We start from the raw sequence: 14749 nt of genomic DNA on the forward strand, positions 1-14749 counted from the left end.
CAGAGGTACCATCTGCAGTATGGAACCTCTGATGATAGATAGCACTGTTTATGGCATATAGTCGTGCTTGCTATTAACATTTTTTATCTGTGTGGACCAGCTGGGACCACTTACATCTTTGGGCGCGATGGAGGTGTTGTGGTTTACACATGGCCCCCGAATGAACGTCCCAGCACCAGGGCAGACCGACTCGCACTCGGCTTTAGCACCCAACAGAAACACGCCATTCTGCTCAGGGTGGACAGCGCGTCCGGCCTGGGAGACTACCTTCAGCTGCAGATAGTAAGTGCAAGTGATTTCTTCTTTTTAGTTCCTTGGACATTTTGATCTTTCTTGTATCTTGAAATACACTGGGTCTGTCCCCCATAAACACTCATGTGGTAAAGGCTTGCTGAAAAAGGCTAACAGCAAGTACAATGAATTCATACTGAATGCACATCCTGATCCCACTTCAGGGTGAGTGATATTCCACAGTTCCCCACAGACGAACTAAAATCTGTTTCATGATTTATTGTCATATTTATCTTTCCAGTAGGTAGATTTGTTTATTTTCACCAGGGAGGATTGTAAAATAAACACTCAACAATGCACCGACAGATTTTCACCAAACTTAGGAATATTACTTGGGAGAGTATCTCCTGAATGAATGTGTACAGCAAAAGAGGTATCTACCAAGTTTATGCTGAATCCTGCCTGCCTGCAGAGGACCATAAAACACCTTTATGGATGTTTTAACGGCCACTGAAATGGTGTGGGAGAGAGAGAGGGAGGCAAAGAGCGCTGTCCTGCTCTTTTCGATGCCATCCAGTTTTCAATTTTTTAAAAGAAACTGCGCATCCTGGGATTTACTTAGCAGCACTAACTAAGGATGCTCACCTGCACACATACAGTCTCTGTGATGGCAGGAATGACAAGTTATTAAGGGGAATACATTTGGGGTTATTTTGGTTTAAAGAGATGTATCTGCTCTCATCCCCCTACAAACTGCCATCTTATTGTATTTTATTCAATAGACCTTTTTTCAAGATTTCCATCTTCATTGTGGAAATGAATCAAAATGATCAATATCATAAAGAGATCTGTGTAACACTTAAATGACTTCCCCTGCTTCATGCTACCAGTGTGTTTATGTTACGGACGGAGATGATTTTAACAAACGCTGTGTGTGACAGAGTGCCGCATCCTTTCCTGCTCCAGGGTGAAGTTGTTAAGTACCATAGTTTGCAGCTAATGAGGCTAACCTTCTTTTTGCACCAGCTCTTTCTCATCTGCTACCGCCCCCAGCTGCATTCTGCAACATTATGCCACTGTTTTGTTTCTCTTGCTGCTGCTGGTGGAACAGTGCCAATCACAAAATATTGAGACCTCCTCACTTTTTTCACATTCTTTTAAGCTATAGCCCTATTCTCAGATAAAAACATGTTTTTCTTTCCGATAAATCTATACTCTGTCCCATAATGACAAACCGAGTATCACATTGACATCAGTATTCATTCCCACTGCTGTGAGACACAAAAATTGGCTCAAGTGTCTCCCATTTCTCTTGATCTTCTTTGAAATGTTTCTAAACCTTGATCGGAGTCGGCCTTTGGTGAATTCAATTGATTGGACTCGATTTGAAAAAACACATACTCGTCTTTACCTGTCTGAGGTAAAACCCGAGCAATGAGGTTAAAGGAGCTGCAGAACTCAGAGACAGGATTGTGTCGAGGCACAAGAAAACTCTCTGCTGCATTGAAACCTCCCAAGAGCACAGTGGCCTCCATAATTCGTAAATGGAGGAAGTGTGTCTTCTAAGTCCAAGTCTGGGTCTTAGAAGTGAGCGAGAGAAGCTGAGAGAAATATCTATTTTTCAATCATCAGGCTGCAACATGAAAAAATGTGAAAAGATTATTAAGAATTCATTTTATAATGCCCCCACCGTAAGAAATAAATCTTCATATCTGCTTTGATTAATTTTTAAGTTATCCCTGAGCTCATTTGACGTCTTGCAAGTGTGGGACAGACCCATTATCTCTTTTACGAGAGAGATCTGAAAGCATAAAGTTGTTAATGCAAAACCACCAACAGGGAAACACATGCTGCCGTCGCCTATTAAAAGCAATCACATTCCTCATGAAGAATTTTCCTCCTTCTCAGGACAAGGGCAACATTAGAGTAGTGTTCAATGTCGGCACTGACGACATCAACATCGAGGAGAGCTCCAAGTTCGTCAACGATGGGAAGTACCACATAATCCGCTTCACCCGCAGCGGAGGCAATGCAACCCTCCAGCTCGACGACCTGCCGGTGATAGAGCGCTATCCATCAGGTAGGCCCTGCCCCCCCCCACACACAGAAGCCCGATCCACAGACCCACTACAGAGGTGCCTGTCCCTGGGGCAGAGCTGACTACACCTTAGTCCACATCAACCCAGCTCCTGATTGATGAGAAATATAACTGCAGCTTTGTTTTATGTTATTGTGTTTGAAATGAAATATGTGTGAACATGACTTTTTAAACCATAAAATGAATTTTTATTAAGATAGCCTGTACACTAGCCAGCTATGTCATGTTAGGCCTGTTAAATAGTGTTAAAGGTAAAATATTCAATTAAGGTGTCAGTTGTTTTTCTCACCATAAAAGAAAATAATAACAGTTGGTGCATTCTGGACAAATAATAATTTAAAATCATGTCATATTCTGAGTTAAATGTTTAACTAGAGAGAAAAAAATAAGAAAAAGAAAAAAGTGTATTTTGTTGAACATAGACATTGTTTTTATATTTGTTGGTTTTTATATTAAAGTGGTAATCTTAGGTAGTCTTTAACACAACGAGGTCCAGGCTTTAGGTAGCTGATAGTTAAAATGATAAATGCCAGTTGTTGTGAGGTGTGTGTGAGGGTTCTTCCTGTATGTAACTCTAAACTCAGTCAGTCATATAGGCAGTATGTGGCAGCTGTAACTTTATTTACCTGTGCTCTTGCAGATGTTAACCCCTGACATGTCTCTTTAAATTAAACCCAATGAACAGAGAGTAAGAGTCCGCTCACTGGAACCATAGTGAATTCAGCTCCTCTTCTCGTAGCACACCAAGCTTAACTTAATGCAGTGACATACTAATGATGAGCAGACCATTACTTTCTTTTCATTGCTGTTCTTTTTGTATCCAGCTCCTGTACCACGTTTGGATGTGCGTAATTACTACTGTGTTTTCATCTCTAAATTAAAGGCAACATTGATAACGAGCGCCTGGCCATCGCCAGACAGCGAATCCCCTATCGGCTCGGTCGAGTAGTTGACGATTGGCTACTCGACAAAGGTAAAAACCCTGATTAAAATTCCTTAAAACTTTGAGCTTAAAATAGAATATGAAGACAGTTGACTATATTATATTGTGCACCATCAACTAACATCTAAAAATCTAAATCCATAACTAAGTATTTAAAAGTTGGCAGCTGTAGTGTGTAATATTGTGTAAACTGTAGTGCCTTGTGAACGTATCTTGTTAATGTGTTATCTGAATAATATCAGGTTAAAGGGACCAATGGAGAGATTAAATGTGAATAAATCAGAAATAGAAAGAAATACTGATAAAAGATGCTTTATTAAGACTGGTAAAAAAAAATCTGTTTATTATCAAATTGTAACCGAATAAAGCATTACTAAAGATTATATGTTGAAAAAAATTGTTGTAATCAAAGTAAAGTAAATGCAAAGTATTGTGACATGTAAGAATTATGTAAAATTTGAAAGGACTATAGAGCAATGCTTTTATTTGAAAAAAATGTAAAAGTTTTCCTCCTAAACTTCAGCAGATCTTAAATTAGCCTCTAGTCCCTTTAACAATGAGCAGTGCTAGAGCTTATAACCTGTGCATGCTTCATAGGGCTGTTTACAACAGTTCTCTAGATCTCTATCTCTGTCTTGCCTGTCTGTTGCTCCTTCAAATACAATGTCGTGCCGTACAGCCATCACCATAGCAACCATCTGCCAGCCCATCTTCTCTGGGCCCTGTGACTCCTCTCATCTGCTGCCTCTTCCTCCTTCTGTTCTTTGCCTTTTCATCCTCCTCCTCCTCCTCGACTTCTCAGTCTCCTCGCTCCCCTCCTCCTCTCCGTCTTCTCCCTCTTCTCTTGTTTTCTGTTCTCACTCTTTTTTTTCTTTTTTTTCCTCTCAGTCTCAAACCTCTTCACGGTTCTCCACGGCTTCGATTTGCTCTGTCATGCTTAATCTATCCCATCCTCTTACCATGGCTTGGGGTTGGTGGATTGTGTAACACTCAAACACTCTTGTGTGTGTATGTATGCACGTATGTGACCACTGGTATGTATGTGTGTGTGACTGTATTTGCGTGTGTCTGTCCACCTTTCTTCCTGGTGTGCTTGTGTGCGGGCATGTAGGTCGCCAGCTGACCATCTTCAACAGCCAGACGACGGTGCGTGTTGGTGGAGGTGGAGGTGAGCGAGGTGCAGGCATGTTCCAGGGCCAGTTGTCCGGCCTCTACTACAACGGCCTCCGCATCCTCAACATGGCCGCTGAGGGGCATGCGCACATCAGAGTGGATGGCAGCGCCCGATTGGTTGGCGACATGCCATCCTCCTCTATCACCCCGCAGTCCAGCGCTGCAGCTGGGGGCAACCGCTCTGACTCCGCCCCCTCCATAAGCGACATCACAACGACCACGGCCACCAACCGCAAACAGGGCGACACACAGCAGGTCAGAGCCTTATCACAACCATTTAAAAAAACTTCTCTGTGGCTGCTTGTCACAAATGATATTGCTCAGATATCTTGAACGCATATATATCAAAACATCCTCTCCCATCATCCTTCGTTGAGACAATGGGTAAATGAAACGCACTAATTTGCTTTGACAAGTTGCTTTTCAAGCTCGGTAAGAGGATTAGCAAGAACACAGCCAACAAATCACAGACAGGACGGCAAGATACTGCATGTCAGGCTTGTTTTGAACTTAAGGCAAGGGTAGATTGTTTTTTGTTGCACATTTTACAGACTTTGTGATTATGGAAACAGTTTAAAATATAAAGTATTTCAGGAGCTAAGCACTCGAAATTCCGTCAAAGGCACAACAGAAATGGGTTTTTTTCAGGGTTTTTTAATTTGACTCAGTAGAAAAAGATTTGAGACGATATGCACCAATGATCACCAGCCACACTGGAATAATAGATGTTGTAATTACTGAAATAATGTTAGACTGCTAGGCCACCAGGATGCTGTCACATGGGAGTCCGAGCAAGGTGTATATCATCTGGAAGTGTGCTATAAACACATATTTGAGTGGTATATTATGATATTATAAAATACAATAAATGCATACAGTATATTATACAAATAATTAAATATCATAAAAAAATCTGATGTAAAATGCATTTAACCTTTCTCTTAGTTTTGTTTTTATTATTGTATTATGTGTTTTGGGGCTTTCTGATGAGAGATAATTGAACTTTATTTATTTGCTGTGACACATAATTTTTTCACAGAATTCGTTCTTCAACATGCAGAGCATATGTGCGCTTATCATGTTCTGCCTGGTCAACATTAACCTGTCTCTGTCTATTGACTGTCAAATAGGAAGAAAAAAAAACTTATATCAATAGAAGAACTTTTCTGCTGCAGCACATCCACGTGAATGGAGTAGATGGCAAATTCTCGGCTAAGTGGTCCCTACCCACTAAATTACAGGAGGAGAAATGTCTGTGTTAATGGAGGCTGTAATAGCTTTTCCCATAATATGCATCTAGTAAACTGATGCAAATGGGAGTCTACAATAGAAACAAATAACCGTTATTGAGGAATATTTAAAGTGGATGTAACTGCAGAGTCGATGGTAATGTCAGAGGATACATTACCAGCAGGTACACCACAGACTCTTTTGCTCTATTATTCAGATCACTACTGAGATGTTGTCAGGCTCTCTGTGGGCGTCTGTGTGTACTGCAGTTCTTCTTCTGTGTTATAAAACCGCCTGCCTGCCGCACTGAAGATTTTTTTTTTCCCAGTGATACAAGTTGCCATGGAGATAGTGAGCCCCACTACCCGCTGCTTGCTTTTTCTCGCCCATCCAGACTCCCATAGAGAATGACTCCTCTGGGTATAAACCGCCAGCTGTTTCAGACATAAATAATAGAGCGCAGAGCTGTGAGCTAAGCCTCAGGCATCAATAATGGATATGAGGGCTTGATGGATAGCACTGCAGAGTGACAGCGTTGTCACTTGGGCTTGTTTTCATACCTCAGCTCTCAATCTCCCCCTGTGCATGTATACTCTATGTGGTTTTAAACGGGACTATTCCTGCTCCTATGATATGCTGATGTCAGTGCTAAATATGGGATGGGAGTTGAGCACCGCAGTCGATATCGCTGTATGAGAACTAGGTCAGAGCCACTACATGCTCGACATACTGCAGTGTGTGTGTGTGTGTTTGTTTGTTTGTTTGTCCGTCAGTGTGAGCAGAATAACTCCTGCTGGCCCCAAAACTCTGTTTGTCTTGTTTAAGAAGAATCTACAGCTTCTCCATTGAGGCTGCCTAGTGTTGCCTAGCAACCAACCTGGCCTTAACTAGTGCACACATTCAATGTGGAGACGAACACTGAATGCACACACACAAAGCACTCAGGTGTATTGTGAAAAATAGGCTTGTATTGCAGAATATTGCATCAGAGGAGGGGCAGCGATGTCTTCCAAAGGTGCTGCGGGTCTAAGCAATGTATCGATTTCATGCACACACATACGCACACTCACACACCCACACACACAGCCCCACCAGGTTAGTGTGCATGTTGAAGTGGGTCTGCCTAAGTCGCCTCATGGGTTTACAGCTACCGTCAGTGCTTTGTTCAGTAAGAATGTGTTATGTGCCTCCTCCTGGAGTCCACAGTTTATTGATTTGTGTGTGTGTGTGTGTGTGTGTGTGTGTGTGTGTGTGTGTGTGTGTGTGTGTGTGTGTGTGTGTGTGTGTGTGTGTGTGTGTGTGTGTGTGTGTGTGTGTGTGTGTGTTGAAAAGTGGATTAATAATGCATGACAGCTGAGCACCAGCAAGAAGGAGAGATTGTGTGAGAGTCTGCAAGTGTTTATGCTAGAGGCTGCTCTGACTCACAGAGCTTAAAGTTGGGGTCTGATGTTTGGTTCCTTGTTTTGTGTGTGTTTGTGCTCATGTGTGCGACTGTACCTGTGTTTGATGGGAAGACCGATAAAAGAAACCTGAGGCCCAAAGCGGCCCCCTATTGGCTATCAGGAATCAGCTGACCCAAGCCCTGAACACATTCGCTCCCACACCCCCCTCCCTGTCTGTTTTTTTTTTCTTGGCATCTTTTTTCCTCTATCCATATATCTATCAAATCCTTTTTCTCCCTCTTGCTCCTCTTATTCTATCCATCTTCTGGAGATACTTCCTCCCTCCTCCCTCTGCTCACTTTTATCGCTTTTCCTCTCCTCTCCTTTGCTCTCTCTCCCTCCTTATCTTTCCATATTTACCCATCACCCACCCACCCCCCTCTCTCTCTTCTCTCCCTCCCTCCCTCCCTCCCTCCCTCCCTCCCTCCCTCCCTCGCTGTGTGGTTGAGCTCCAGTGATAGGCTGCTAATGCAGGCAGTGTATGAGTCTATCTCACCATCTGCAGTAGTGGAGCTAGCTTCTATCCTCCCTCGTCAGGATCTCTTCATCAGCCTGCCAACTTCAGCCTGATCTGGTGTGCGCTCGTGTGTCTGTGCAGAAAGTGGAAATAGACCAATGGAGCATGTTTGGTTATTGTAGAGTGTGTGTGTGTACCTGTGTGAGTGATTTCCAGTTGTGAAAGTTGCAGACAAGCTGTTGAATCTTCTGCGCGAGTGTGTGAGGACATAGTGCAGCTACCATGTGTGAACTAGGCAGTCAGGGAGGCGTGGACGGTCGTTGGCACTGTTCGGCTGCTCAGGTAGAGATTTTGCTCTTTCGGCATGCAGAAATCTTTGTCTCTTCCTTTCTCCTCTCTTCTGTATCTCTTTTCCCTCCTCCTATTGTTGTGCATCATTATGTCAGAAGTCTCTATTGATAAGATGGGGACAAAGAGGGAGGGTGGTTGGAGGGGCGGAGGCTTCTCGGACATGGTTTTTAGCACATCTTCTATAAACTTCTGTGACTTATTGATGTTATATAAGTTGCCTTTAGATTTCCTCGTGTTCCTTGTCTCCCGGGTGATAGGTGGATCAATACTCCAATTGACGCCTTCCCGTTTGAACGGGGTGGTCAGCTGATGGGGTGATGTCACAGATCAGAAGGAGGGGTCTCATTAAATATTAGCTCTCTGCTTTTGTTTTAGCGTAAATCGGGATTCAAAACAGGTGCCTGTGGAGGGCAAATATAGGTGTCTTTGGATCGATAACCAAGCACGGTGGCTTGACGTTGATCGGTGACAGATGTCAGGGGTTATGTGTTTCCCACCGGCCGATTGGTTCTTGTGCTATTTGGGTCCTGGCAAAGGCACAGAGGTTTATTGACTGGCTGTATTCCAGAGGCTAAGCTCACCCGAGCAGCATTTGACAGCCCAGTGGGCAGAACTGATTGGAAAGGCAGTGGAGGAAAGAGACAGAGTCAAGCATCAATGATCTAATATATGTTTTAGGCCAAACTAAGCCACACTCAGTTTGTCAGGACCCAGGACCACACCACGCAAGGCCAGCACAGGCGTTTTTCAGATGAATAAACTAAATGGTTGCTTCTCTAATCTAATGTGATCACACAAAGAAAACAAAGCAAATGTACAAAGGAAGCAACGATGGAGAAGCAGTTAAATAAATTTCAGTTTGAAATACTGTCCGTGGGTTTCACCTGAGACTTCATCAACCATTCTTTACTTTGATTTGGTAATTCAGATTCAGATTATGTTACGGTCTGATTCTAATCTGCCTCCTGAGCTCTGCTCTTTTGTAGCTCTGCTACTCTCTCCCCTCGCCTTTATTCTGTGGGTTACTAACATCTACTGCAATGCATCACATTCCAACTTTAATTTAGTGCTGGCACTGAGTGCCCATTGTGGTTAAAGTACACACACACACGCACACACGCTCACACACTCATATCTCATATGCCAAAGCATCAAGGCAGGCAATGTTTTAACAGTAGTTCATGAATATGCGGAGCACATTAGCACGGTGTTAAGTAAAGACCGCAGCACTTTGAAGCCCTCCCCCTCCTCCTATCCTATCTTCTTTTCTCTCTATTTCTCCCCAAATGCCTCCTTCACAAATTCATTTTATCCATCCAGCTATCTCTCACTTCTTCCCTCTCTCCCTCCCTCTTTCTCCCCATCTCAACACACTGGCTGGAATGGCAAATCAATGCACCGGTCCCCACAGTGGGTGCACACTCCCCGTTTTTTTATTCCCTATCATTTTTAACAGCCTGAACTTAGAGTTGCCATGGCAACAAGAGGAGCAGGGATGGAGAGGAATGAGGGGGGGCTTTTCCATAGAGAGGGAGCGAGACACAGAGACAGGGCGGTTGTTGAGATATTAGTTGGTTGATGTGGGTTAGGGGTTATATATAAGTGGGTTATTGACATGCTGCTTGTGAAGAGGTGTTGAATAAAGGAGATTTAAATGAATCCACCGAACACTTTGCTGGAATGTTAAACGAAAACTGATTTTATTCTCCCTTTGAGCTTTACGCTGCACATCCTCCGACACGTACAGCATGAGCACTTGCCAATATCAGATGAAGAGAGAGCAAAGCAAGGACATGAAGAAGATAGAATGGCCAAAGGAGGAACAAGAGGGGGAGGGTCAAGAGAGTAGCAGCAGATAACTACTCGTCCCTTTGTGGTTTTAAACAGAATTCATTTCTTTTCTCCCCCGCCCCTTCATTTCTCCTTTTCTCTACTTGGTACTCTAGTTTTGGTCGTCTGCCATTGCTATGGGCAGTCACAGGCAAATGTGTTTCTGGCAAACTGGAAAACGAGTGGGCAATGGATTGGTGCTGTGTGCTCACACATGTAGAGAATAAACAGAAGCGGTGTGAAGAAAAGGCTGTTTTTCTACTTACTTATTGGAGATTTTGTTGATAAATGTTTGTGTCTATATATGTGTGCGTATGTGTTCATAATTCTTTTGGGGGGTGTCCTCTCTCTCCACAGTCAGCAGACGACCTTCTGGTGGCGTCGGCCGAGTGTCCCAGCGATGATGAAGACATTGATCCCTGTGACCCCAGTTCAGGTGAGTTTTTTTTATATTACGCGTCCTCTACACCTATCGTCGCTTTTTTTTCCTAAATTTTGAAGCTCGCTGGAATGATCATTTCATTTCCATTTCCATTTTAGCTTCCAGGCATCTGTCCACACGCTCCCCAATCTTTGACTCCTTGCTTTTCTTTGTCTATATTTCCTCTCTTCACCTCTGCTTATTATTCTCTTCTTTTTCATCTTCTATTTTTATGTTTTTTTTTTCCTCTCCTTTTCCTCTGCCTCATCTTTATGCAAGTCAAATAATTCTATGCAAATTGTGTTGACACAGTCATTTAATCTGGTGTCAAATATCCCCACACTGCAGCCCTCATTGCCCGTGAGTGTCAGAAGTGTGTAATAAAACTTGATATAATGTTAACCCGTGCTCTAGCCCTCCTCTTCAACACGCTGTAATGTAATCTGTTTACACATTATGTGATAATATGGAAACAACTCTGGCTCTAAGCTGCAGCCCTCCCTTTCCAGCATGTGGCATTATGCAAAATACATGTTAAATAATTCATTGTGATGATGCATTGTTTCTTCTTGCTCCAGCTCTCCACCCACCACCTTGACATGTAACCCAAATTAATAATGTATCCCATAAACTATAATGTAACTTCACATGCCTGCGCTCTCCCCTGACAGCCCGCCCTCCCCTGCCTGAGGTGAAGGTGTTCACGGGTCCATCCGAGGTGGTGCGGGAGAGCAGCAGCACCACGGGCATGGTGGTGGGCATCGTGGCGGCCGCCGCCCTCTGCATCCTCATCCTCCTCTACGCCATGTACAAGTACCGCAACCGCGACGAAGGCTCCTACCACGTGGACGAGAGCCGCAACTACATCAGCAACTCGGCCACACAGCCCAACGGCAGCACCAAGGACAAGCCACTGGGCATACCCAAGACCTCCAAGAACAAGAAGAACAAAGACAAGGAGTACTACGTCTGAGGCAGAAGACGTCCAGCACACAGACATATACGCATACACCTTTATATATAACGGTATATGTACATAAATAGATATATTCTCAAAAAAAGAAACACACATGCACACTGACATAGACATGCTGATGTTAATGTTTACTCTCCAATAATCACAACTGCACACATGCTGGCAAGCACAAACATACATGCATTCAAGCACAAACACTAACACTGAAGCACAAACACACACGCACACACAGACTGGCGCGAGGGCATGGACCCTTATTGTACAGTATTTACCAATGAGCAGAGCCTCCGCGAGAGTCTCGTTTTATGATCATAAACACCATTCCAAATGATTTAGGAAGCAACTCCCAGTAAAGAACCATTTTCGGGGCCAGCCAGATAAAAAAAGACCAATCGCTTCCCTGCCACAGCAGGACCTCTCCAGTTGGACTCAGAGGGGTCAAGGAAGACTTTAAGTGAAGCCAATGGCAGACTGAGTATGTTGAATGAGTACAAGAACAAAGATGATGTAAAAGCACCAAGACAAGCACTAAGTGTCTCTTCCAAGCATCTTGGCCTTCCTCCCTGTTTGCAGACGGGACTCAATGAAGCACAGAGGATTCTGAAGAAACAAGCACACCGATGGTCCAAGTCTTATCCCACGCAACAGGACAGGGAATCAGGGTGTAAGCCACACGGCCAATGAATCACAAGTGAATAGGCAGAGCTAACATAATGGACGTGCTGTGGTTGTTTCGCTGCAGAGCTGATGTTTTACGGCAGCCTGTAAATCTCAAAGGTGGAATCAGCGAAAAACTGAGAGATATTTTCCTGGACAGGATACTTGAGACTTCAGATGCTACCTACAGACACCAGTCGTGCGCGACTGCGGTGTCACATACACACACATGCATACATCACACGTGCACACGCACAAAAATATTAACACTTGCAGACAAACCTGCAATGCCAGACCCACCATATCTTCATAACTGATTCTGAAGACTATACAAGAAGACAATGGTGAAAATGACATTATGATAATTGTTATGGCAATGATGACGATGAATATGAAGAACATTTGGGCAGTATAGACTCTTTGGGGAAGGGAGGGGGGGGTCTTATTGCACGTGAATTATCTTACTCCGTGTGATTTATACCGCGTTGAAACTTACGAGGTTACACCGTGACGCACCACCATCATAGACTTACCACCTTGGCTTGAAGTATTTCTGAATACGCACTTCAAAATGTTTTTTCCGTGTGTGTGTGGGATTCAGCAATGATTTCATCTCTAAATCGATTCTCCGTTCACATCCTCATCGACAAAGTGTGACCATCTGGAGTGTGCTGCATGCCTGAGTCTCTGAGCTGTGCCCGTGGAGTGGTGGCGTGTCCCAGTAAGTCCAGAGGTGGTAGGGGGGGAGGGGGAGGAGGAGGAGGGTGGCGTTGCGGGTTGCAATGTAACTCCAACGCAACACCTGGATGTGTGCGTCCGACACAGGCCGCGTCCTGTTTTCTAGCCTGACATCTTATAGGCCACGCCCACTATACCTGCTCTGACAAACCACCTTTTATAACAAAAACCAGCCGAGGAAGAAAAGAAAAAAAATCAAAAACAGAACAAAGTAAATGTTACCATGTGTTGCTGATAGATAGAAAATCCAGTTCATGATGCCATCGGCTATATGACAACTTGAGTTGCTTCGATTTCATTGGCTCTTCCTTTCCTCTCTTTCTCTCTACGTCTTTTTGTCTTCATGCTATTGGTCGACTGACTTATCAATAGACATGATCACTACACGACAGACAGACGGGTTTCCGATGGGCTGCACACTATAATTCTCTCTGTCCCATGTACTCTTGCGGTGTCTGAGCCCTCTGCAGCTCGAGAACTGTAGCTCCATGATATATCAATACAAACAGTGCCATGACATGAACCAGCCCCTCCGGTTCCTCCCAGCAGCGCAACCAACCAGTCACATGCATGCACGACGACAACGGCGAGAAACAGTGAAAAGGACTGTGTGTGAGATTTCGAAAATATAAAGTCCAAATGAACTCAACATATTCCCTTATTCTCTCCATCCTTAACTGGCCTTTTGACCTAATTTTCCTCCCTTCTCTTCTCTCCCCCTCGTTTGGTATGTTTCCCCCATCCGCCCCGCCACTCCCTCCACGTCCGTCGCTTTCTGTTCCCTCTATCTCTGTTGTGTTGCCATCTGAAACAAAGGAGGAGTCTCCACCGGTGGGATTCTACATCTAGGTGTTCATTAACCATGTTTATTTTCTATATGTACAATTTTTCTACAGTATTTACTTTTATTTTTATTGTTACGGTTCTTTGATGAACATAAAGTGGAAATTTATTATGAAAAATAGTTTTGAAGATTAATGAGTAAATAAAATATTACCCAAGTGAGCCTGGAGTGCATTTGTGCGTTGGTTTTTGTCGGCCAATTTCTTTTCATGAAAAATGAATTCATGAGATAATATACGACCTTAAAAGCCAGAAACCATCTTTGAGAACAATTTATACCACATGTACTTTGACTTTCTTGTTTGATCCATGTCCCATCAACTAACAAGGTGGAGGCGGGATTTATGAGCTATACTGCATTTAGCCACCAGGTGGTGATCAAGACGATTTGGCTTCACTTTATATACATTCTGTGTTTTTCATCCATACAAACATTTGTTTAAAAATGACAGTTTGGTGTTTTTTCATTATTATGCTTTAACTCTAAGCTAAAATTCCTGAAATAGTCAATAAGATTATTTTTCTAAACTTTGGACTCAAGCTGCTACAATTAAATTCAAAGTAACCAGTTAGATTATCCATTAACAAGTAGTTTTCAAACCAAAATTAGCCAAACTCTTCGTCTTCCAGCTCCTCAAACAGGAAAATGATCTGTTTATCTTTGTCTTTTCTTGTTTTTGTAAAGTGAATGTCTTTGGGTTTTCGACCGCTGACCGTGTGAAACATAACATTTGAAGATGTCACCTTGAGTTCGGGGGACTTGTGATGAGTTTGTTTTTCTAGACTTGTTGAAATTTTACAGGCCAAACATTAAAATAACTGGTAGATTAATAGATCGGGAAATAACTGTTAAACATATAGCCCTACATTGGACAGAGCCGAGCTGTACCCTATATCGAACACATGATGAGAGTTGTACTGATCTTCTTATCTAACTTTCCACAAGAAAGTATATAGGCTAAGCATATTTCCCCAAAATGTCAATATTCCATATCTACATGTTGCAGAGTCCCCTCACACTCCTCCTATTTCCTTTGACCCCTCACATCTTCAAATTAAGGAAAAGCAGCACACTCCGTCCCGCTCCATCTATCTGGGACAGCAGACACGCATGAATACCCCGCGCACACACCGAGCGGGGCTTTGAAGTACTCGGTGCCATAAGTCTCTGCAGAGTTGCTGTTTGCCGGATGAAAGATCACTGAGACTGCAGAGCTGAGTTTGTGTCCTCAGGTGTGCGCAGCTACAAGGACCTGCTCTTTCAACAAACACCTCCCCTGTCTCGTTATCGTGTTCTCTCGCCGTCTCTCTCGCTTACTTTTACTTTTTGTCTCCTGCTGAACAGTCTGTACTCGACAA

At 43.4% G+C, this 14749-nt stretch overlaps 1 protein-coding gene across 1 annotated transcript in view; it reads left to right on the forward strand.

Annotated features, from left to right (window-relative positions):
* Positions 1 to 11254, forward strand: part of LOC117753440 (neurexin-1a) — a 34584-nt gene extending 23330 nt beyond the window's left edge. Inside the window, exons 16-21 of the mRNA XM_034571520.1 lie at positions 101 to 282; positions 2140 to 2311; positions 3213 to 3302; positions 4384 to 4700; positions 10113 to 10191; positions 10848 to 11254. Of these exons, the coding sequence (XP_034427411.1) occupies positions 101 to 282; positions 2140 to 2311; positions 3213 to 3302; positions 4384 to 4700; positions 10113 to 10191; positions 10848 to 11149 (1142 nt within the window). The 3' untranslated portion in view covers positions 11150 to 11254. The remainder of the gene's footprint in view (positions 1 to 100; positions 283 to 2139; positions 2312 to 3212; positions 3303 to 4383; positions 4701 to 10112; positions 10192 to 10847) is intronic.
* The last annotated feature ends 3495 nt before the right edge of the window (positions 11255 to 14749 follow it).

This window comes from Hippoglossus hippoglossus, chromosome 19, assembly GCF_009819705.1.
Source record: "Hippoglossus hippoglossus isolate fHipHip1 chromosome 19, fHipHip1.pri, whole genome shotgun sequence".
Taxonomy (NCBI): domain Eukaryota; kingdom Metazoa; phylum Chordata; class Actinopteri; order Pleuronectiformes; family Pleuronectidae; genus Hippoglossus; species Hippoglossus hippoglossus.